Here is a 24,663-nt window from a genome sequence, read left to right on the forward strand (position 1 = left end):
ACATGAGGACAATAGGAAAGGAGTACCATCATTTCAGTGCATCTCAGGGAGAAAGAGGTACTGTAGTAGTTTGTTCCTCTTTCAGAAATCTTTATCCCTCTCTGGGTTTTATATTTAATATGTAAGGTAAATACAAATTAGCTATCCTATCTCTAGAAGGATTATAGATCCTGGAATCAAAATGTTAGTAATGACTTATGTTCATATGGCACCAAAAATGAAATCTATGTTATGGCTTGCAAGACTCACCAAGAATGGCTGATACAGAATCAAAATGTGAGGAGAAGTATACCAGCACAAACCTTTTCTTTTTGACAGGACGGAGAATTTTTAGAATGTAAAGCAAGGAACAAGGAAGCACAACTTGATGTTCCCACCTTTACCATAAATTCCCCACAATATCTTTAAGGACACTTATTACTTCATGTGATTTAATATCATAGTAGAATACTTCCAATCTTTACTTGTCTCCACCTGGCACCTCTCTACATCCCCTGCAGGGTCCACAGGATGACAGTATGCCACTCCTTGGTCATTTAAGCTTCTATACAATTCTGTCAAAGTGTTAGTATTTGCTTCAGTTGGTCAGTCTTTGCAATTTGTCAACACTTCACAAGTAATGATTCAAAATAACTAGGATGCGTGGTTTTCAAGTTTAAAGCCAAATTACTTGTTGTCTCACTCCTCATACAAAGATCAGTAACATAACTGAGAGATAACATAGAGTTACATATACACATATATAAGTGTTTAAAACACTACATACTGGAGACCTTTTTTTCTTCCCTATTCAGGCTAGCTTCTCATCCAGTAATGTACGCATTGTGTTTTGCGCTTTATGAATTCCTAGTATGCATGTAACTCAATATATGAGCACTTATAAATCAGCCACAGCCGCTGTGTTTCATCCACCTTCCACTTCCTGCTCTGAAATGCTTTGTCAGCAAAGCTTGAGCTATTGGTTCTGCAGGTGCATGTAGATCAATATTAAACACATAGTAGTTTAGTCTGCAGTGCCTAATATTAGCTCTGCTTCAGCAGTCCTTCAGAGAGCGCAGTTACCTAGGTGAGATTTCCAAAGCACTCAACACTGCCCAAAGTCAGCAGTATAACTCTTGTTGAGATCCAGCATACAGGTCCTCCCTTCAGCACCAATTATATTGACTGCAGACCACAACGTTCCTTAAAGATTAGTAAGTAGGACCACATTAAGAGATGTCACATGGTTCAGAACAAGCTGTTGGGTTACAGCTAGCAGCTCTTTCAACTGCTGAAACCCACAAACCTTGACTGTCCTGAGAACAGGCTTATCTTGCCACATCCACACTATGTAAAATATATCTTGTCAGCTTCATTTCTAATCTTTCCCAGAGAAAAAAAATGGGTACCCAGGACTCTCACTTCCCTACCCTTCACGGATATTCAATGCAAAGTGGAGTCAAATTTTTCTACATATTTTAGGTTGCACCTTGCCCGAGACACAAGGAAGTAGAATCACAAACTGTATAAAAGAAAGGAAAACAACACCACACACCAGAGACTAGGGTGAAGCAGTCATAACTTCACATAAGCTGTTTCCATCTCCAAAAGCAATCCTGACTGTTAATTGCACCAACGTTTCCTCTTACCAAAAAGCCAGGAAATGGCTTTGCTGCTGAAGTACCACATGATTTTAAGCAGGGTATCTTCATAAGTTGATGAAAAGCAAAGAGCTGGGATATGAAATAAAAAATGGGTTACTAGTCAACTTGGAAGGGATGTGGAAAAACAACACCAAGAAGGCAGGAGAGTTTCAGCCACAGGTGTCAAAGCTTAGTATATAGTCCCAGAGCAGACATGGGAGGGCAGCAAACTGATCCAGAGGTGCTAACACACAGACCATAACTGATGCTCTAGATTGAAAAAGCTGACAGCATACAAATAAAATAAAAAAAATAAAAAAAAAAAAAGGAACTGACAAAAACAGTGTCACCATACATTACCTGCCCAGCCTGGCTGTGTGGGCAGGCAGTGAAAATAATTCACACTGCGATGTTAGCACCTCTGTCGAGGGAGGCAGTATGCCTATCATGGAGTGTCATGACATACCACAGACAAAGCAAGCCCTTCACAGCTTTGAACCATCAGACAAACCAAGCACAAGATCTATTTCCTTCACCACTGGAATGCAGCCTCCTCTGGAGCAAAACACTGAAGAGATTTAACAGCAAAAATTTAACTCCGCACTGCAGCTAGTCCAAAGGAAACTGCAAAGACAGGTGAACTTAAGGAAACAGTCTATATCTGTAAAATAGCCAAGTACTGGAGATAACCCTGTCTGCACACAGTGATGAGAAGTAATACCACTTGTGAATGGCCACATGTGACTTAAGTCCTTGCCATAGGAACTGACTGTGAGCCATAGCACAGTGCTGAGCCACCTGGAACCTCGCCAGTTAAAAAAAAAAAACAAAACACAAGTCACCTACTAAATCATCACCCCACCTCCTGCAGCAACCAAGTTTTCTGCATCCAAGTGCTCATCCCAGCATCCTCAAGATCTCGTCAGTCACAACCTGAGTGCAGCTTTTGGAGGGGAGTTACAGGGAGGCTCCAGACTGCTATGACAGGAGACAAGACTGTTATATGCAGTCAATAGGTGCTCCAAATACTCTGTCGGACTGGATCCTTGCTCTGTACCGAGGGCACCTTTTTACAGTCCCCACCAATATGAAATGTGCAGGCTATTACATTTACATACTGCCTTCACATTCCAGCTGCATTAGGAACAAGACAACAGTCCACAGAGAATGCCTCTCTGCTCCTTCCTCTTGTTCTTTTGCATACCCTTGAGCTGCAGTGGTCTCAGCCAAATGCCAAAGAAACCCAGCTTTCATCCTCCATGGCAGCACTCTACCCCACAGGGAAACACATCAAAGCTGTCAGTCCCACACACACATCACCATTTACCGAGAAATCGCCCCATCGCCTCACCCAACCACCCCTCAACAGATGAGCAACTTCACCACATGCATGTCAGCCTTCAGTATGTAATGGAAAAGTCTGCAGCCAAAGCAACAGCTGCCACAGCTAATTTAGCCATTGGTAAAAAAAGGAAGTGAGGGAAAGAAGACTGTAGTCTCTGCTGTTACTTGTATTACAGAAGGCCTTGATCAGCACTGTTACAGATACAGTACCTATACACACTAAAACTCTGGCTCAGGGTAGAGTCCCAAAACAAGAGTCAGGCGAGAGAATTAGTATTTCTGTTTCTACAACCCATTAGTTCAGTGACCACATGACATAACTAAGATCACAAAATGAAAACCAGGACTTGTATATCCTCTGACACTGATCAGCACCACACCAGCAAATAAGAGGCCATTGAAATGCAAGATCTCCAGCAGACCAAAAGGAGCCTTTAAGGAAATCCAATGGGCAAGCCTTGAAACTGCAGTTGTCAAAATGGTAATTCAAACTTTCATGCTAATGCTCCTAAGCTGCTCCCAGGCCCTGAGCTGTCTCCATTGTATGTACAGAATGGTGCAGTATTGGTGAAGACATGAACACCAGACTCACAACACGCATCCAGACCTGGCAATCTAGCAGCTGTTGTCCCTCTCCTGAACTTCACCTCTAAGCCTTCAGCAGAAAACTCTACACAAGATCTTAAGCCCCAAGCTGTAGTGATTTTTTTGGTAGGGTTTTTTGTTTGTTTTCCTCCTGATAGAGCTTAATTTCCACTCATGGATGATCCAAGGTGAAAACAAAGGAAGAACTGAGGGAAGCTATAAGCCTTTTTGCTACTCCTTTAGCACCAACTATGCACTCCTATATTCCAAGATGCTGCTGAAGCCACATAACTTCACAGACCTCTCTGCTTTGAAGGATGCATTTTCCCTGCCCTCCAAGCATATCTGTGTTTGTACTACTGTAGTAACTAATGGCTCCAACCAGAGGAGGACTCCATGATGCAGATTGCAGCACATGTGCATAATAAGTAACAGCTCCTGCCCCCAAAAGTGGTCCTAATTTAAAACTAGGTGCAATGAGAGGGATGAACCAAATAGAGAAGATGAGGTAAGAGGATGGAAAAAGCTATTACATGAACAGGTGTTTTCACTGACTGTCTCTACTCCCCTTCTGTTTTTCACAGAGCTCAGCTGCCTACAGCCAACACACCATGAAGACTGAAACTATGAATTGGTGTTTGAGGCTTTTTTTTGGTCCATAAGAGGGCAGAAATATAGCAAAAAGCTATCCTAATCTGAGGAAGTTCAGCTGTTCCAATGCATTTTCAAGCAAGTAATTACAAGTGACAGGGTGATTCTCTAGAGAAGTGTTAGGGGAGGCAGGAATTTAAATGCTGCTCTGAATTTTACAACAGGTGAAGGTACTTACCTACCCTACACAGCCTTCTTTTTATGACTGGCTTATTCCATTCTCAGATGCCTAAAAGGGACACAAAAGAGAAAGTATGGGAGTATCCTACTTCTTAACCCTGACTGCAGCAAAGACTATGTTTAATTTATAGCATGCCCACTATACAAACCCCTCCATAGCTTGTATCACTCAGAACCCACACCAGAAGGGCATGACTTTTCCTCCAGATTGCAATATACCCATTCATTTTCAGATACCAGTGCTGCTCCTTAGGATGACTACTGCACACCAGGAAATTGGGGCGGGGGGGGGGGGGGGTGGACACGGACCACCCATGTGCCAAGAGAAAAAGGAGACATACATGCCAAGCTCTTTTTCAAGAAGATTATGCTAGAAAACCGGGCAGTGATCTGAAAGGATAACTTCAGATGAATAGATTCATATGCAATCCATGTACTTAACCTGTATGCCAACAAGCAATATAGCACAGCTCTGCTATTCATCCCATCTGATTGTAGAAGGGTGGGAGTTGGAAGCCTTGTGCTGCGAAAATGCCAGCCACTAGCCAAAAGATATATTTGGTTGCTTGTCAGTGCAGCAGATGCGAAATGGGCAACCTTTCCCTTCTCTGACCTCCTCAAGGACAGCAAAAGCAGCTCCAGAGAAGGAAATAACAGAGGTCAGCAAAAGTAACTGATTTCTGGAAGTTCTGCTTTTTGGCACTATTCCTAAATCATGTTTTTCTGCCAGAAATTTGTCAAGAAAATATAATCCCCTTAAATATTTATCTCTTGCATAACAAAATCTAGGGAGCTGAAACATTCAGATTAAAAAAAAAAGAGAGAGTTATCAATAGCAGCAAAGAGGGTTTGTGCTGATGGGATTAACAGGAGGGCTGACCAGCATGTAAGAACATCTAACACATAGGACACCACAGAGATACCACAGAACCATGAGCCCATATAAAATCTCTCGAATTCCTCTAACAAATACCCTGCTTACTCGCTGCCTGTTGAAGCACGAAAACATGTAACGAGGTATGCCAAACATGGAAGCACGATCTTTAAATTCAATGGTCTTTTAAATACTGGGGAGAGAAGTTGCTCCACGTGGCCATGCAGCATGAAGGAAAAGTATGGTGACCATAAATACTGAAAGAGATGGCAGGAAGAAAGGAATTTCACTTCATGCCTCTACTCAAATCAGTGCTGGGAAGAAATAGGGTACAAACAGGCAACAGAGAAATCTGTATGTAACAATTCTACCCTTAAATGAGATTCCTCTTGATAAAGATATGACAAAAAAGTGATCTTGCTGCTTAACACAACAGTAAAATATCTGCCCAATCCTACCATACTATAAAACAATAAAAAGAGGGAGTTACTTGCAGCAGCGATTAGACAGATTCCATGCAAAACAGACAGCAGAGATGTGAGCAGATGTACAGAGAAGAGGTTTCACAGGGTTACCATCCCAATAGGGGAAAGGACTCTTGCTTCTTGGTATGCTTACCACTTTCTAGAAACGCCAGCAACTACTGAGCCAAAGATATTCAGTTTGGGCCTTAATTTATAAAATTTTTACATCTTCCTGCTAGGAAGATCTCCTGTCTTACATATAATTTAAGCAAGCTGACTGGATAACTCTACCAGTGATAAGCTTTTTAAAAGTTACTAAATTAATCAGCCATTATCATTTGAAATCAGGAGCTGCATTTAAAACCACTGGGACACTGAAGTTATTAAAAGTGGGTTTTATTTACAGAACCATTCTTAACAGCATATTTATTTAATAAAATATATGTAAATTGCATGTGCTATTAATAAGCTCATTAGAACAGTTAACCCAAGCAGATTTCTAACTCAATACGTAATCCGTAGCCTTTTCAGAGAACGCCTCTCCTTCCACAATCATGGGAATTCACAGGGACCAGCCTCCTATTCTTAAAGTCAGGCTGTAAGAGGGATGTTCAAAAGGTTAAGAGATGACCAATGTTTTAAACCTGATCTAATCAGAATAATGAGAATTTTAACAACATGCTCCACATATTCACAATATATTCACAACTCCCTTAAAAAAAATTAAAATTTTTTAAAATTAAGAAGTTTAAAAAATAAAAAAAAATTAAAAACGAACCACACCACAAAAAAACCAAGGCCAAGTTCTTCTGTTATCCTAGTACAATCCAGTTGACCCACACTGAATGGTACTGGCAAAGAATGGCAGAATTTCACCATAGCAAGGTTGCATTACAGTAATAAAGATCAGATGGGAACATCTATATACACAGAACACACTTCCATCCACAAAAACACCGCCAACACCTCCAGGCTGGAAATGCCAGGAGGCACTAGGAACCAGTTGTCTCAATGAAGAATTAGGTTTCTCAATGACTATATTGTTAATGTGTTCACTCATTTACTTTCATATAAACTTCTGTGAGACTTCGCAAGCATTCCTGAAGTGAATGAACAATAGTCTTTACTATATTCCATTTCCCTCCTAGGGAAGATGCAAGGTAATAATATGTCATAGTTACACATGCACAGCAAGCAAAAGCTAAAAGATGAGGTTTTACACTGATTGCAGAGAAAGGCATGTCTTTCTCCCATAACAGCTGAAGATTCCTATCCTTCTATCTCTTCCACCAGTAGTTCCTCTACCTGATGTCTCTAAACAGAAGTAGGACAACTCAAAAAACATCCCAATTCCTGAGACTCAGTCTCTTACAATGATACTTCAGTAACTAATGCCTATCCTTTTCCCAACCTTCCAAGATTCACAAATGCTCCAGTCATTCACTCCATGCAATATGAGACACTTAACAACCCTGACACCTACATCTGACCTAGTAATGCCAAATCAGAGAGAAACAAGCATTTACAGAACACAATTCACTCATCTTTGAAGACTTTTGGACATCTATTTTGATATTTGAGCATGGTGAATATTTGGGTCTGCAAGTTTATTTTTAGCACCAGAAGACATGCTATCACTTCTAAGGATGTGCCAATACAGAAACCCATGGAAAAGGTACAGAATTGGGAAGGAGCAGTCAGCCTCATGCTTCCTAGGATTTTTATGGGACACACGACACTCAGTCCGTTATACCACTTGCCCTTTTTAAGTCCAAGCTGATTGCACAATAAACACCAAGTCCACATTTCATGCCCTATTTTAGTTATACAACTCTGTGGGTGCATAAACATCAAGAAGCTAAACAGTCCATTAAAGACACTGCAGCTAGGCTGGAAGAGTTACTAAACCCCATTTGGTGAGAGAAACTGACTCTGCCTCGGAATCAAACAGCTTTGATTTTCCAAAAGGCATTTCATCAGGAAGGTGTATGGCACACAGTAATTACCTATGCTCTCAAAAGGGGCGAGACAGATGACCAGCTGCATACCTATCCTCCTCCTGGCCTAGCTCCCAAGCATTCTGGCATTTTCCACTGTTGCCTACATGAATTAGAGAGAAGACAAAGGCAAACTACATTAAGGTTTCTGCCAGTTGGGTAGTGCTTCGGGTTTTAAGGACCACAGCCTAGAATTCAGTTACAACAGTTACTGTTTACAACATGCTACAAATACCCTGTTAGGAAACATAACAGCTCTCTAACTGCAGAGCTGCTTGGTACTGTGAAATATGTCAGCAGAGCTTTGCCAGGGTACAGCGATGTTAAGTGTTCCACATGTCCTTGAAATCAAAATGTTCATGCCACCAAGTCTGACTAGCCTCTCACATACACTCCCCGGATGGGAAATTGAAGGTGACTAGGTAAATTTCTAACTTTCTGTATTTTATTTTTTTTTAAATTTCAAATCAAAATTGTGCATTCACTGTCCTGCATCTTTACCTTCTGTCCAATAACACAGGACATGTGAAAATCCAGAGGCAAATAAGGGCAGCTTCTCTTCAGTGACGTGATGGGACCAAAACTTCAATTTACCTTCTCCAAGTTACCTGTTTCCTCTGAAGCTTCATTCAGAAAAAACACTTGCCTCTTTTTGAGGGAAGAGCACTTACAATAACAAGCAGCTGATGACTCAATTGCCCCATTACAGCTGCTCCCATTTTTGCAAGAGACTATACTATTTCAAGTATTCCTTTGCCTAGCAGAGTCTTTACTGACATCACACAGGTATAGCATAATTTATTTCAGATAAAGGAGATCAAGAGAGAACAAAAGTAAAGCTTGCAGGAAAGAGCACAGCATGACTGTGTTTCCCCTCTGTGGTAAAATGCAGCAACTTCAAGAACAAAATGGCAGAAACCATCTTTAAAAACACAAAGGCATGGGGGGAGGGAGGGAGGAATAGACTAAAAGACTAGCACTTTCACACCTGTACTTCTAACCCAAACAGATACAAAGAATAAGGGACTACCTGCAAGAGAAGGGAAGTGCAACAGGGAATGTAAGGTGCAAAGGACTACAGGGAACGCAATGTGCAAAGGAAAGACTGCAAAGTAAATTTCTCCTAGACGTTTCTTCAAAGAGCATGGCAAATTCAGGAACAGATTCCACAGCAATTGTGCAATGTAACCTGAAAGAGCCTACTATTGTCCAGGGATATTTATGATGCTTTATACAGGGAGGCTATTATCCCTTGGAATAGGCTACAGAAGAATCATTTTACTACTTCACAGGTCCAAGGCTCTAAAAATCTGTGTTACACTTAGGAGAGTAAAAGTGAAGTATGCAGAAGTGATCAAAGGAGAACAGGCTGGTTTTATAGCCTGCAGGGGAAACAACTGATCATATATTCTTCCTATGACAAACAACTGAGAAAGTAATTGAGAGCCTAGCAGAAACCAATGTTGTTACCTCAGCATTATTGATTTTAGGCAGACATCTTAATCTAACACATGACAAAACTTTGGTCATTGCAGTAAGATATAGCTTTCAAGGAAAAATGATATTTATAAAGGTAGTTTATGGTTCAGTTAGAGATTCTTATGAAGTCAAGCCCAGGCTATAAAGGGATGGAAAGAAAGAGACTTCTTAAAAACAAAATGGATAGAAAGTTCGATTAAAAAGTGAAAATATGATTCAAGTATACTAAAGCAGAAGGATCTTCTGATCTTCAAAACACTAAAAGGAAGCAGTAAAAGCATAACTTTAAAATACTATACTATGAAAGCCTTATCAATGGGATGACTGGCACCAAAAAAATTCACAGTTCACCTGTTCAGGGTTCTTTAAAAAAATTCATACCAAATTTAACAGAACTGTTCCAATTATTTATATTAAAAGGAGCTAAGGTTATTTACAGTGTGTGTGTATATATATATATCAAAATGAAGCCAGAACACAGTAAGAAGATAAAACTCTATATAGCCCTTTGTTAAAATTCAAAGAAATACAACAGTAAAGAAATAAAAATTATTAATATTAAAGAACAAAATTATATGAAATTCTAACAATCATCTTAAGAATATATGTAGAGAGAGAAAAGTGAGTTGAGTTCAGTTCACGGCAATTACTGAGAGTACATCTTCAATTTAAAAAAAAAAATTAAAAATGGGGAAACAGAAAGAAGATTACACACAATTAAAAAAATTTTTCCTACCTTCCCTTTGCGTCCTCTTACAAGCAATCTGCCCTTTGCAATGTCAGACACTGCTCTCTGCACCTCTTACTACCCCCTGCTCCCTAATGATATCTGACCTATCCCCACCCTGCACCTTTTCAGCCTGAAGGGGGTAATGCACCATACATGGAGTCTCAGGTGATGACACTAATTGGGCTTTCTCTCCAGCAGATATATTTTACCTGCTAAATCCAGTACGGCCTTCTTCACATCTGCATCGTATTAGCAAACCACAGTTGACTAATGTAGATAGTCCCTTCTCTATTCTTCCTAACTGACGGACAGTCTACTAGGAATTCTGGATTTTAAGTTCCAAAGTGAATAGCCTGGCATGGTTTCCACATGCTTGTGACAAATTCTTACTCATGAAATTACAATCTGACCTAGAGCTCTCTAGGAACCAGATTTAGTGAGATGATCATTCATCGTTCTTTAATATGCTTGGGGCAGGCTATCTAAAAACACCCCAGTCCCGCACCTCTCCTGCTGTCATGCTGCTGCTGTTGCTTTTGTGCACTGGAAACTCTAGGAAAAATGCCCTTAAGGGAAGGGAAAATACACCGGGCTTCCAAAACCAACCTTCATTTTTGGCATCTGTCCTGGTTTCAGCTGGGATAGAGTTAACTGTCTTCCTAGTAGCTGGTACAGTGCTATGTTTTGAGTTCAGTATGCTAAGAATGTTGATAACGCTGATGTTTTCAGTTGCTCAGTAGTCTTTAGACTATAGTCAAGGATTTTTCAGCTTCTCATGCCCAGCCAGCGAGAAAGCTGGAGGGGCACAAGAAGCTGGCACAGGACAGAGCCAGGGCACCTGACCCAAACTGGCCAACAGTGTATTCCATACCATGGGACATCCCATCTAGAATAGGAAATGGGAAGTGGGGGAGGGAATCGTGGCTCGGGGACTGGCTGGGTGTCGGTCGGCGGGTGGTGAGCAATTGCCCTGCACATCATTTGTACATTCCAATCCTTTTATTACTACTGTTGTCATTTTATTAGTGTTATCATTATTAGTTTCTTCTTTTCTGTTCTATTAAACCGTTCTTATCTCAACCCACGAGTTTTACTTCTTTTTCACTGGATGGGGGGCAGTGAGTGAGTGACTGCGTGGTGCTTAGTTGCTGGCTGGGGTTAAACCACGACAGCATCTTTTCACACAGCTGGTATGAAACAAATCCAGTCTGCTGGCCTTTGACACAGATTTCTTCAGATGTCAAAAAAAGAGGCAAAAGACAATGGCATGGGAGACCCTGGTTAATGAGGTGTCATAGCTATGGTTGATTTGTTCACTGCTTCTTTCATTTTATTACCTGTATCAGAGTGATAAGGAGCAAAATTTCTCACATTTTGTTTATGCACTATACAGTTTAAGGCTTAAGTGGAGCAGCATCTTGAGACTTACAGTAGGTTTTATTAAGTAAAGCAGAATGCTCCACTCAAGTTGTGCCTATTTCCATCACATGGGGACCATTTGCAGGAGCAAATTAATACTAAGCATTATTCCTCAGTAGCAAGCACCCATTGCACCACTGCCCATGCAGTTGTTCCAAGTGTGAGGCTTGGCCATGACCTGGAAGAAGTTCATTCAGAACAGACTCTCACCTGTTTTGAGAAATTCAACATGCCACCAAATCACATCCTTCAATGACAAACTGTCTTTGTCAGGAGCACTGCTTCTATCATTGGATCTGTCAAGCTGAGCCACTGAACAAGGTATTTCACTGGGTCTCCCCCAGTCAAGCTCAATTTGAGTTTTACCGTCCTTGATACTTGTGGGATATTTTCATAGAAGCCATTATCTTACTTTACACGGGGAATTATGCTGCTTGGCAGAGGCTATCTCTCCTCACGATACCTGCATGTCCAAAGTTGAACCTAGTCTTGTAATGAGATGGCAAAAAGTAGTCATATATATTCAAAATGTTGGCCTGTAAGCCAGTAAGGCCTGAAAATATTTACCAATATGTCAAAATGCTTCTAGCTGAAAACCGTTTCTAAACCATTCGCTGTTTGCAAGTTTAATGGCTTAAGGCTTATGGGCTCATGAATCACCAGCTTTCTTAGCAGCAGCATTTGAAATGTTCATACCTTAGCCTTGAAATAGATGTGAAGGTACCACAGCCTTTACAAGCTGTTATCGAAAGACATACTTTAAAAGCTCCCACAGAAGACTGAATGCGATAGAAGTAGCTGAGCAGGATGAAAGTAACCGAACCAACTTAAAGTCATTGTTCATGTCTGCGTTCCATTTTAGTGATTACCCTCCAGTTGGACAATGAATCATATTAATGGAAGCTTTGATACTTACAGTTTGCCTGATAAAAAATCCAGATGACTTTAGAAGCAATGATGAGTATTTGGGAAACTATTAGTCTTATTTCAAATTACTGAATTCAACTATCAGAAGAAAATTTTGGAGAGCAATTCCATTTATCACAGACAACAAAAAAAAGATTGTACCATTCTTACAATCCCAAGATTTTCAGTTGAGAAGATGTATGAACATTCATGGCAAAAAAATTGCTACAACAGATACATGTGGAATGAGTATCTCTAAGGTCAAGGAGGTTATGCCAGTAAATGGCAAACACTGCATTACAGAAATGTAAAATGAAATGTTAAGTATACACTCTACTAGAGAGATAACAGGGATGGATCAGACAAATACAACAGCAAAAGCAACAGGAAGAAAAAAGAAATCTCAATTGTAAATAAAAAAATAATAATTCCATATACAGTCCCCTAAAATGTGCCACCATCAATTGATCTATCTAGGTCTTGCAAGGGGTTATACGCTGTGGAGTGTAAAATTATGAAATATATGCATGTTTTGTCTACAACACCTAAGATAGACCAATGAACACATAAATATGCTGAATAAGTTCTGTTTCAATTTTAACTGAAGAGATTATGAAAACCCATTAAAATAAAATAAATAAATACAATAGAATGTTTATGGGTTGGTTTGTCTGTGAATAGCTTAAAAGGTGTGGGAATGCACAGCTTCCTGGTTTTTTCTGAGTAACTGGCCCCATCTATGCACGCATTCATCCACCATGTCAATGTGGACAACTTGCAGATCCGCCTCTTCATTCCTATCTCCTTGCAGCCAGATTAAAATCCCAATCTGTTTCAAACACCTCTCTGAGGATGACTAAAATCAGGTCATCCTCAGCTCTCCAACATTTCTCCTCCATCCATATAGATAAAAATGACCATTTTGCCCATGACTCAACTCATAAGTCTTCATTTTCAATGCTAATTCCTCTCCAGGCCCTCATATTCAACCATACAAAAACAATCAGAAAGATTTTGACATATTTCCAAGATTAATCCTCTACGTTCATCTTCACAACTAGAAACTTTTGTCCAAGCTCTCATCACCTTGATTACTGCAACTTCTTTCCCCACCTCTAATCTCATTCAAGTCCCATTCACCCAGAATGCCATCTCAATCAGCATTTTCAGCAATTAGTCTGACCATGAGAATGCATGAATGCATTCTTCTTTGTTTCCTCCTTGTATTTGGGATTTTACTCATTCTGCACTCCTATTTGAGGTAAACTCCTTGTAAACAGCTCCAAGCCTCACTTTCTTTCCTCCTGAATTCTTCTTAAAACTTATCTGCTCCAATTTCTTCCGAGAAACTTGACAATTAGGCTACTGCCAAGCACACCAATCAATACAATCCAACTCCTTCTTACACTTCCTGCCCATGACCTTTTTTTTTTGCATTCATATTGTAAGCTTTTGGGGGCAAAGACCACTGTCTCTTCTTCCTTCAGCTGTACATAAGCTCCAACCACATTTCTACTTTACTCACTGAATAAATATATGTAGTATTTACACTTGCTTCTCAACATTTTGTGCAAATGCTGCCTTGTTTCAGAGAACTGTGTGGCTGCTATCCTCATTGTAAACAGAGGAGAACAATGTGTAGGTAACCAAGATTTGAAGTAAGCATCATTTAAATTATGCTTGAAGCCACACCAGCAACATTGCGGCCTGAACGAAGCAGACACAACATGCAATTCCACTGAATTCTTTCCAATGTCACAGGCCAATACAGCTTCAACAAATGCATAGGGGTTATTTCCAGTGAGTTGTGCTGTTCAAACATGCCTATACACAGTTCATTCAGGGTGTCTGTGATATACAATGATTTTCCACCACATAGTGACTATGATTTTCAAAAGGGTCATCTATACCCACCCTGGTTTAGTAAAACCATTCTAGCTGCCACTAGGGTTTAGTATGCCTGTTGCCAATAGGTCCATTAAAACCACATCAGCAGCAACCACGGTTTACTGGATATGTTGCAGGTTGGCTTTCAATCACAGTGTGGACAACCCCTGGCTGTCCACACTGGACAGTGGCTGAGCCACCTACAGATTTTACATTTTTTACAGTGTAGCAGTAAGACAATGAAGGTGGTTGTATTTTGCTCTTTACTACTGCCTTGGAGCAGACCACAGAACACCATCAACATTCTGGAAGGCACAGCCTGGGAGAACACATGGCTGAGCTCAGGTAGCGGACACATGGAAGAGTGAAGAGGGGAAGAACAAAAACAACAAAGAAAAAAATTAAATTATGAGGATAGTGGAAGGGAACAGCTTATTAAACTCATGGCAACTCAGTTAGCATTTTACACTGGTGTCTCAGTTACTAGGCACTAGTGGTCTATCTAAAAATAGCTGCAAATGAAAGGTGGAAACCCAGAAGTGAGATGACAGCCTTATCAGTAGGCTAATGCTTTGCCAGTCCCATTTCTACAAGAAGTCTACACAGCTAGATGACACCAAGGTGGAAGGTGTGCAATATTCCCACATACAAAAACACTCATGGAAGGAAGGTTTCAGTAGAAGAACAAACTATTACAGATCAGATATCAATTACCCAGTGACTGTGAAGCTGTGGATAGATTATCAATATGAATAAAGTGAGGATTTGCACACCCTGAGTTCAACCACTGACTAGCCAGTGAATCCTGTCTGTCCTACTTCTTACGTTTCACAAAAGTGATCATGTTCTGGCTCCAGTTTGAAGATAATGCCGAAACCCTCCTACACTTTCAGGAATGCTGTTCCAGGGACAAGGCATTTTCAAGCACAGCAAATATGCCTACTGACTACAACACTGGGAACAATCCTGATCTGTGAAATCTGTGTAACTGGATTGACCTCACACATATAGGGAGCAGTAGTGTTTGTATCCAAGCCCACTTCATACAGTTTTTCTCTCTAGGTAGCCTTTACCTTATTCAGCACTAGTAGGCAGAAATCTACCAAAATATTTAAATGCTCAAGTAGCCACAGCACACTGCAAGCATGTATCTAATTAATCTGATTAATCAAAGTTTCCTGTCCAGTCATATATCACAGAGCTATGTAAAATGAAAATTGCAATGGCTCAAAGAAAAGCAACTGGCTCCTTTCTATTTAGTTGGAAGACTTTAACTATTTTGCCACTCTAAGTGTTTTATCTTGACTTAGATATCTGTAAATCAGCTTCCTTATCTAAAGGAAACAATACATTGTCCAATACACCAACATAGCAAAACACCTGACACTGCCACCACAGGTAAGCTATTAATGCATAAGAACTTGGCGGGGGGGGGAGGAGTTTCAGACACATGTTTAAGTATGTTAGCAACTCTGTTCACCAATTCTCTTGGACATTTCAGAAACCTGAAGTTTCCAGAGAGCTTCAAGTGAGGCAGCTAGTCTAGTTGAGAGTCGAGAGGCCAACACAACATTGGAAGCTTGCAAATTTAGAGTGTTTCATGAAAAAGCGTATCCCACAGTTAGTCTCCCTCCTACTGCAGTTGTAGAGAATAATCACTAGATGGAGCTGCACAGTCACAAATCTGATTTATGGCCATTACAAGAGCTTGTAGTCTCCTACAGTTCTGTTTGGCCTAAAACTGACACATTCCAGCGCTTCTGAAAGATGGGATTAAATGCTTTCATTTACAAAAAGCAAAATGTACACAGAGAAAGTAATGAGATACTGAACGGGGGGGGGAGCAAGAAACCAACAACATGCATAGCTTTGAAAATCAAGTAAATTTTAAAAGTGAACTGAAAGTTATTTTATCTCCTAAAACAGATCAGATGTCTTGCTTTGTTCTGCAAGTCAGAAAGCACAGCAGACTCCTTAGTGCTTGACATGATTAGCTGCTGCAAAAGAAATAGAAGAGCTCTGAGCTCAAGTCTTTGTAAATAAGGTCTAGCACATGCTGAAAATGCAGTGATAGGCAAACCCATTTCCCATAAATGCCCTGGTGATATACTTAATCCCGCACTTAAGATGTACTTACAAAAGAATCTTTTTTCTGCTAACTGCATTGACCCTAGACAGTTTTGCTAGCATAGGAACATAGTTGAAAAGTTATCATCCTAACCTACTGGCACACAATTCATATAGTTTTCTAGAAATTAACTATGTGCCAAAAGTGAAGTTTTACCTGCTTACATCCTACATCTGTTGAGGCCGAGCCACAACCCATGCCTGCGTATTCCTGGTCTGTGTGCAATGTTACTAATTTCATCTCCTGTAGAGCAACAAAATGATAGATCTTCACATCTTGCTTGGATTTTGCAAAATAAAAACCAAATCCCTAGCCCATCTCACTACAGGGTCCTTTCAGCACATATCTATGTAATGAAACAAAAGCACAGGAAAGTTTTTTTAGCCTGATTTCTAAGACAAGAAGATGGCACAGTCACTGTTGGTTTATCTACCACTTCCCTCGGCAAAAGATCAGGCCAGGAAGGAGATCCCCAACCAACCAGGCTGTCAAACAGTGACAAAGGCACTGCTGCACTTCACCTGGAAGGTGCTGCAAAAGGGGGCTGAAACAGTGGCAGAGGAAACCAGGCCCCATTCCCCCTCTCGTGGAGGATCTTCCTTGATCCCTTTCACCTGGAAACTCACAGTTCTTTCGGTCACGGGACTTAAGTCGCACAATCTTATGTGCTTTTTGATAAGGAATCTGCTCGCACCTCAACTGCAAAAAACATCTGTGCTAAGGGAAGGAGAGAGAGAGCATTTCCAGGGCTAACTGGGGGCCCAAGTCTCTCATGAGGACATTTCTCTTAAGAGCTCCACCGCTCGTTATCAAGTCCACACAACACCTGGGTGTGTTTTAAAAGGAAGACTACAGCGAAGGCATACCAGAACTGGCCTCTGAGGAGGTGGCAGCACAAACCCCAGCTGCTGCTTTTGTCACTTTACACGCCGCTACAGAGTATGTCGCTCGAAAGGAAGGCGCGCGTCTCCCGCGGGGTGCCCAGCCCCGGGCACCTCGGGGCGCGGGTGGTGCGCGTAAAAGCCACCCAAATCACCCAGAGAGCCGGCTCCCAGAGGACGCGGCGGGCCGCCCGCCACGGTCACCGGCGCCCCGCCCCGCCGGGAGGAGGAGGCGGCCCGGGGCCGCCCCGAGGCACGCCACACCGCCCTGCCCCGCGCCCGCGTGTGACCGGCCTGGGCCGCGCCGCTCTCACCCGCCCCGAAATGCCCCTTTTCAGCGTGCCCAAAGAAGTGGCCGTCGGGACGGCGATGCTGGGGGTCGCCTTTGCCACCGGGATGCTCGCAGGTAAACGGCGCCCGCCCCAAAACGCACACGCGGGGGTGAGGGCTGCGCCTTCCCCTTGCCCCCCACCGGGGCCGGACCGGGGACCGCGGCGACCCGGGCATGCCCCCGCCCCGCCCCCCCCGATTGCGGGCGGTCGTCGGGGGAGCATCCCCCTCGGCGCTCCCCTGAGCGGGGCTGGGCCGGGCCGGGCCGGGATTTCGCTGAGCCGCGGCGGTAAATACAGTGATGTATTAGAGGCCGAGCCGCTCCCTGTAATCCAGCTACTGCAGCGTGGGGTCAGGGAGCCGGCTGGGTCGGGGCCAAGGTCCCGGCAAAGGCGAGGGCACGCTCCCAGCCCGGCCCCTGCCTGCGTGCGCTTGGCCAGCCAGAAAACGCCGTGGTGGCGTCCTGGTCGCGGCTTTCTCTTCTGCTAGCGGTTTCGTTTCCATTCCCCGGGGTCAGAGGAAGTGCGAGCCCGCGATCAGGCTGGGGAAGGAGGCTGGCGTCGGGCGTGTAACGCAGCCCCTTGCTTACTCACTCTTTGACGTCGGGCAAGGTGCTGAAACAATCTACACCTCGGTGTGATCGTCTGTAAAATAGAGCCATTAACAGATAATAAAACAAAAACCTCGAAATAAAAGTGTTCTTTAATAGCAAACAACTATCAGGAGACGGGGAACTGAATTTTTTGTTGTTACTTATTTAAAATACTAAATGTTTGCTCCGTTTGGTAAAAGAAGTATTGGGCATGAAAGCTGAGAGCAGTTCTGTATTTAAGTAGACAAGCAATAGTCCTTCAGCTTTCAGCACCTACTTTGTTCGCACACTGGTTTTGTGCTAAACAAGTCATTGAGCACCGCCATATTTCCCCTGGCTAGAGGGCAGGACGCTGTCATGTGGAGAACACAGGGCTTGAGAAGATGCATCAGCTGATGGTCCTAAAGACCAGCAGCCTCTATCCATCTGCAAAACAAGGTCCCCAGACTAAGAAAATAGCGTGCCTCATTCATGCTTCTGTCCTTACACTTGCCCTTTGAGTTTTGATGTGGTTACTGACAGCGTGTAACTGTCACCATGGTCACTGAAAAACACGGTACCCAAGCCTTTCCCTTTCAGCCTTCGCAGACTTGGGCTGGACATCTTAGAGGTTAAAAAGGAGGATGAAAAAAAGTTATAGCCCACTGAGCTGTCCAGCTACATTGCATTTTCCTTTTTCACTAGATTTTTCAGAGCAAAGAACTCTTTAACCTTTAGTAATACATAAGTGCTTGCTTTATTTAAGCAGACCATAACTGAAAAAGATAAAAGTTCTTATTATTCCTTTGGTTGGTTTTTTTTTTTGGCAGGTAAAAGATACCCTTCTTTAGTTTTTGGGACACCAAAATCATCCAAGAGTATTATTGGGAAAAGTAGTCCCCTCTGGCAATACATATTGGATCACTCTTTGCGGGAACATCCAATTCTAAAGAAGCTGCGACTGGTCAGTATTTTATCCCCCAACGCAGGTTTTCTGTTGGCTGCTGTTACTGTTCCACGAGGACCTTTTGGTATTGCCCACACCTCATCCTGAACTGCTTGACTCTTTGTGATATTCCTTCCTCCATCTTATTTGCATACACAGTAAAATTTGTTTTGAACTGGTAATACCCAGACTTTTCCATGTTTAGGGCTACCTAAATGAGTATTTAATAGTATCAACATACTTCTTATCCATGGGTCCTAAGTCGACGTGTTTGGGCTGCGCTTGATTTTGACTTGAACAGATTACTTCTGTTCATTTTAGTTGGCATATAAGGAAACTCAGAGCTCAGAGATGTGATGTCCTTCTGCGCTGTGTAGCCAGAACCACGTGGTCTGACCTTTGGCAACAGACTTTAACCTAGCAGTTCATAAAGCCATCCTACATGTCTTAGAGGAATAAGGGCATGAGTACAAAGGTTATAATTAAAAAAAAAAAAAGTGCATCTGTTTATGTAAATTCACAGAAATAAAAGGCTTCCACAGTCAAGGTTCCTCTGTGGTTCTTCATCGGTTACGGCTATTGCCAAGGTTGCCACAGCCATGGTAACTTTGGGGCATATTACCGCTTTGAATGATTAGCCACTGCTTATGACATACATCCTGCCCTCCTTAGTTACTGTTAAATTCAAACTGATTTCTGGCTCATAGATGGAGCACGAAGCCATCTAAACTGAGAAAGGTAGGAGCATCTGTTTTTCCTAGAGTTTCTCTGAGTTTTTGCCTTAGGATATTGTTTTGGAAGCTTTGGGTTTTGTTTGTTGTGATGTGTTATTTTTTTCCCCTTTCTAGCTCACCGCTGATCATCCCTGGAGTAAAATGATGGTGTCCTGTGACCAGGCTCAGCTTATGGCAAATTTGGTCAAACTCATTAAAGCCAAGAAAGTTCTTGAAATAGGTAAGAGTGTCATTTTGTCCTCTCTGGAGTAGAATGAAGCTCCTGGCTGTGCTTCTCCAAATACAGCCATGTTTACATAAGATATCTGAACATAGTACAGCACTACATACCTGTCTTGGCAAACAGGTGGGCAAACTACAGTGTGAAAAGTAGTGTCTAATTTGCACGTGCTTGCAACTTTGTCTATCTGTCCATTCAGTAATTCTGGCATCAGCATGGATGTCTCATCAACTCTGAGGCAACCTGAAAAAATAAGATCAACAGATCACTTGAGTCTCCAGTGGTTGCAAAACAAGGTGTATTCTTTCCTTCCTGTATTAGTTTCTTGCCAGAAAGAAGTGTCTTGCTGCACAGGCCCTGCATCCAATCCACTTTCCTTGATGCACCTACATTACCAGGATGGCCCAAAGCTAGACTGATGCTGAACATTCAGGTGTGGGTTCCCACCATCTTCATTCTGGCCTGGCTGTTATGATGCCCTGGTATTTTGCTGCTGGTCCAGTCCCTTTGGCTCCGGATTTAGCTCCACTTTTAAATCAGGGTGTTCCTCAGAGGTGCAGGACCAGATGCTGCCCTGTGTGTCCAGGAGACTTGTGGGAAAAACCAACATTAAGCTTTGCTAAAAGACTGATTTAAAAAAAAAAAAAAAAAAAAAAAAGAAAAGTAAAAATTCCTCCCAAACCACCATTATGTTAAAATGGTAGAATGGAGGAGAAAACCTTTTGTGTCCATTAACAAATTGCCATCCTTGACTCCTTTGGGATTTTTATTCCTGAAGGAAGCCCTGTAGTTCACTATTTATCTTTTTTCTTTTCCTCACAATATGCTAAGTGTTGATGACTCTTATGATTTTCCTAGGTGTTTTCACAGGTTATAATACCTTGAATATGGCACTTGTCCTACCAGATAATGGCAGAGTTATTGCTTGTGATATAAATGAGGACTATGTCAAAATTGGAAAGCCACTGTGGAAAGAGGTAAGCAGCATCTCTTCTGTTACATGTTTGGGACAGCTGCATTTGCATGTCAAGGGATTTTGGTATCTTAGACTTACTTGCATATTCACACAGAAGCATTCCTATCATTAAAAAAGGCTGAGATGGTTTGATTTGGAAAGACAAATAAGTGCTGTCTGGAACCTAGAAATAATAGGGAAGAATATCTGAACTGCCTGAGTGCAACCTACTAACATGTTATTTCTTGACCACTTTGATCAACTCTTTGTTCTTTTCATTCTAGGCAGGAGTAGAGCATAAAATTGACCTGCGGATTAAGCCAGCAATTCAAACACTTGGTAAGTAACCTAAAATACTTTTTTTTTTTTAATCCCTCCCCTAGAAAGAGGAGATGGATATAATACTGATGAAATCTAAGACCAAATATGCTTGTGGATGTGATCCCTTTGCTAACAGTGGGACAGCTTCTTTTATATTTAAAAAAAAAAAAAAAAAAGAGAGAAAACTTGGCAAATTCAGAAGCTCTGTTTTCCTACATGCTAACAGAGAGGAAGAAAACACTTGTCCTCTGTAGTGGGCCGTACTGGTTACTCACCTGTCCTGTCCATTGCCTTGTTTAATCTATGAAATACTATTGTCAGCTGCTTCTGGGAAAGCTGATTAAAAGAGATTAATTAGACAAAGCCCAAATTCTCTATCCATTGTCCATTCTAAGCAAGTATTTCTTTGTTATAGACAGGAAGAGTTTTCTGAAAGGGCTGAGGTGCAGAAAAAATACAGAAGCCAATATAAAACTTAGGGTATAACAGTTTAATTGTGTCCAGAGGAGTTCAAATTTAGGATGTGCCAAAAGCATGCAAGGCTATTAGAAAGGCAATGACTTTTCTCATTCAAGAAAAGAGAAGATGTGGGGCAGAGTGAATATTAATAAATATTGTGAAAATGCAAGAACTTTGCCAGGAATTGAGAAGGTAGAAAAAGGTTTCCAGCAAAGGCATTTGATGGATCCACAGATCCATCCATAACCTTGTATTACTTCCAAATTCACCCATCCTTTCTAAAGAGGCAAATGCTAGCAGCCTGCTAGGAGGCGCTGTACTTGAATTCTGATGGACAGATTTGTCTAGGCAATGCTTCAGACAAAAAGATCCTCTGTTGGCAGAGGATAAGGGCGGGTGAGAACGGTGGCCAAGAACCTTAGGAAGGCAGCAGTCAGCCCCTCCACAACTGGTGGTTTGGAGTTCTTGGTCGAGAAGTCCATTTAGGAGAACTTAAAACTGAATTCCACTTGCCTTGGCCCAGAGAGGGACTACTTACAGCAATCCTTTGCTGTGATAAAGATCTCTGACAGGGTTTGTTCCTGACTTGTATCATGGTACTTGATCATCAACAAGAAATTAGCATTTAAGACTTGTTCATAAATGTAAGGAAAATCCTAATCTACTTAAGAACACAGTTCTCAGTCAGCTCAAAAAACAGCTGAAGGGGTAGAGTGTGTCCAGTTTCAAACTGCTTGACTTGTTTTTACTGCACCTTTCAGCAGTCCCAGCTCTATCCTGCAGGTTTAGAACTACTCCATGAACTTCGAAGTAGGCAGAACTCAGTAACTGAGTGGTTTATGGTATACATCATATCTAGATTGGTTTCTGTGGGGTAAGCTTTTCTAGTAATTAGCTGTAGATGAATAGGCTGCCTGGTCAAGGCACCAAAAACATTATTTAATGAGAACTTTGACACAAATGGATGACTTCCTCCTACACAGCACTAACCGAGGTATAACAACTCACTTTGTTGCTCATCTAGATGAACTGTTGGCCAGTGGAGAAGCAGAAACCTTTGACTTTGCTTTCATTGATGCGGATAAAGAAAGCTGCAATGAGTACTATGAAAAATGTTTGCGCCTCATAAAGAAAGGGGGAATAATAGCTATTGATAATGTAAGTACTGCAGTTGTGGTGGTAGTAGCACAGGGAGTTACTGCTTTTGCCTCTGGGAAAGGACAAAAAAAAGTCACAGTGAGATTCTAGTAATGTGATTTCTGACCAGCAACTCAGTTGCCAATTGCAACATGTTTGTTCCATGTTATACAAAGGAGGCTTTTAAAATTCAACGTAAATTCCTAAAGTAAGCTATATGGAACACTAATATAAGCAAGGAATAAAACCCTATAGAAGTAAGAAGTAATGTGTTAAATTTATGTTAGTACATAAACAGCCTGTGATAACCAAAACTTATCAAATTTTTTGTAATTCATTACAGAGAACGCTCTGTATCATTCTGATTTGTCTTGTAGTGCGTTTTCTACTATGTACAGTACTTATACAAGATCAAAGGTAGCACTTGTAATCAGTAACTAACTGCTACTAAGTTATCAATTAATAAATTACTAGAAACAAAGAGTGATGTTAAACTTCAGGTACCTTCAGGATCATGGTGGCAGCTGAATAGGGGCTTTTAAAAATACCTACGTTTAACCCCATCTCTTTGGCTTCCGATTTGCAGTAGAAGTACAATTAGCCAATTCTGTGGACTCCCAATCCCACTTGCTTATGAGAGCTCCATGTCAGAGACCACTAGAAATCTGAAATACAATAAATAATATCAATTTCTAGAAAATATGCAGGACCTTTTCCAAAGCTTCCTTTGTGGTCCAAGGAACATATTGGAACAAATGAGGTGCATGCCATTTCTTTTTTCAATAGGTCCTTTGGAGTGGAAGGGTGCTAAAACCAAGAAAGGATGACTTGGCAACCCAGAGCATCCACCACCTCAATGAGAAGCTTCTCAGAGATGCACGAGTAAATATCAGCATGCTCCCAATGGGGGATGGAGTCACATTAGCATTCAAGTTGTAACTGGAGGAAGCCCAGCAGACAGGAAACAACAAGCAGCATCAAATCATCAGGAAAAATCCAGGCAGAACAGTATCAAAAATGGTTATTTAACCTATATCTCCACTGGGTAGCATAGCCTAGGAAAGTAGACTTTAGGAGCAGCAGGATCCTAAGGGCAGCTGAGTTGGGAAGAGAGACTTATTTTGAGATCTACTGTGGTTTCTTATTTTAATTATAATAAAGCAAGTAAACTTACCTGAAGTTGTCCTTGTAAGACAGGGGTTGGAAAAAATCTCCCTCTGTAGAACGACTGAGTTCCAAGTGAGTCAATACAACAAAGTCATTTTCTGTCCTAAAAGAGGCTTCTGAGTAGCAGAATAATCAGTCCTACCATCAAAAGGAAAAGAAGTGGACTTTACAAATGTTAAAAGCCATAATAGAAAAATGGGGTTTTAATGAAATGTACATGACATCAAGGAGATTGCTAGCCTTCTCAAACTAATGATATTGAAAAGTGGCTGGTAATCCTTGCCTCAATATACACCATATGGAGAAGAAAAAAAAAAAAAAAAAAAAAGAGTTGTCTTTAAAAGCATATCAAAAGACAAACAGGATTTCCAATACAGAGCACTACCTAAAACCTTTGTGTGTGAGGACTGGGTTTCTTTAACCCAGGTAACAGTGCAAGTTCTGACTTTTTTGAAGTCAGAATGAGGAAGGGCAAATGGGCAAGAAAAAAAACAAAACAATTCTTTCTCCTTCCTCTCTCCCTCCCATCTGCCCACAAAGAAGCAACTTGTTAGGTGCTTGTTTCCTAGAAAGCTGCAAGCACAGAGCATTGGTGGCAAGTCTACAGAAGGAAAATTATGATTGTTTGAGGATGCGGTACAGCTGTTAACTGGCTATTCAGATAATTACTGCAAGC

The 24,663-nt window shown here is 41.5% G+C and overlaps 1 protein-coding gene across 1 annotated transcript; it reads left to right on the forward strand.

The window, feature by feature from the left end:
- The first annotated feature begins 17,421 nt into the window (after nucleotides 1-17,421).
- On the forward strand, nucleotides 17,422-23,994 carry COMTD1 (catechol-O-methyltransferase domain containing 1). Its single transcript, XM_075025696.1, has 7 exons — nucleotides 17,422-17,553; nucleotides 18,879-19,012; nucleotides 19,843-19,948; nucleotides 20,807-20,925; nucleotides 21,188-21,242; nucleotides 22,708-22,841; nucleotides 23,607-23,994. The coding sequence occupies exons 1-7, from the start codon at nucleotides 17,472-17,474 to the stop codon at nucleotides 23,757-23,759; spliced, it is 783 nt and encodes a 260-aa protein (XP_074881797.1). The 5' UTR covers nucleotides 17,422-17,471; the 3' UTR covers nucleotides 23,760-23,994.
- The last annotated feature ends 669 nt before the right edge of the window (nucleotides 23,995-24,663 follow it).

This window comes from Buteo buteo, chromosome 4, assembly GCF_964188355.1.
Source record: "Buteo buteo chromosome 4, bButBut1.hap1.1, whole genome shotgun sequence".
Taxonomy (NCBI): Eukaryota; Metazoa; Chordata; class Aves; order Accipitriformes; family Accipitridae; genus Buteo; species Buteo buteo.

Bases quoted from the DNA above. Each gene is read 5' to 3' on its own strand.
- COMTD1 (XM_075025696.1), top strand. From the start codon at position 17,472: ATGCCCCTTTTCAGCGTGCCCAAAGAAGTGGCCGTCGGGACGGCGATG. The intron at 19,013-19,842 runs GTCAGTATTTTA...TCCCCTTTCTAG, and splicing joins TTCTAAAGAAGCTGCGACTG to CTCACCGCTGATCATCCCTG. The intron at 20,926-21,187 runs GTAAGCAGCATC...TTTTCATTCTAG, and splicing joins GAAAGCCACTGTGGAAAGAG to GCAGGAGTAGAGCATAAAAT.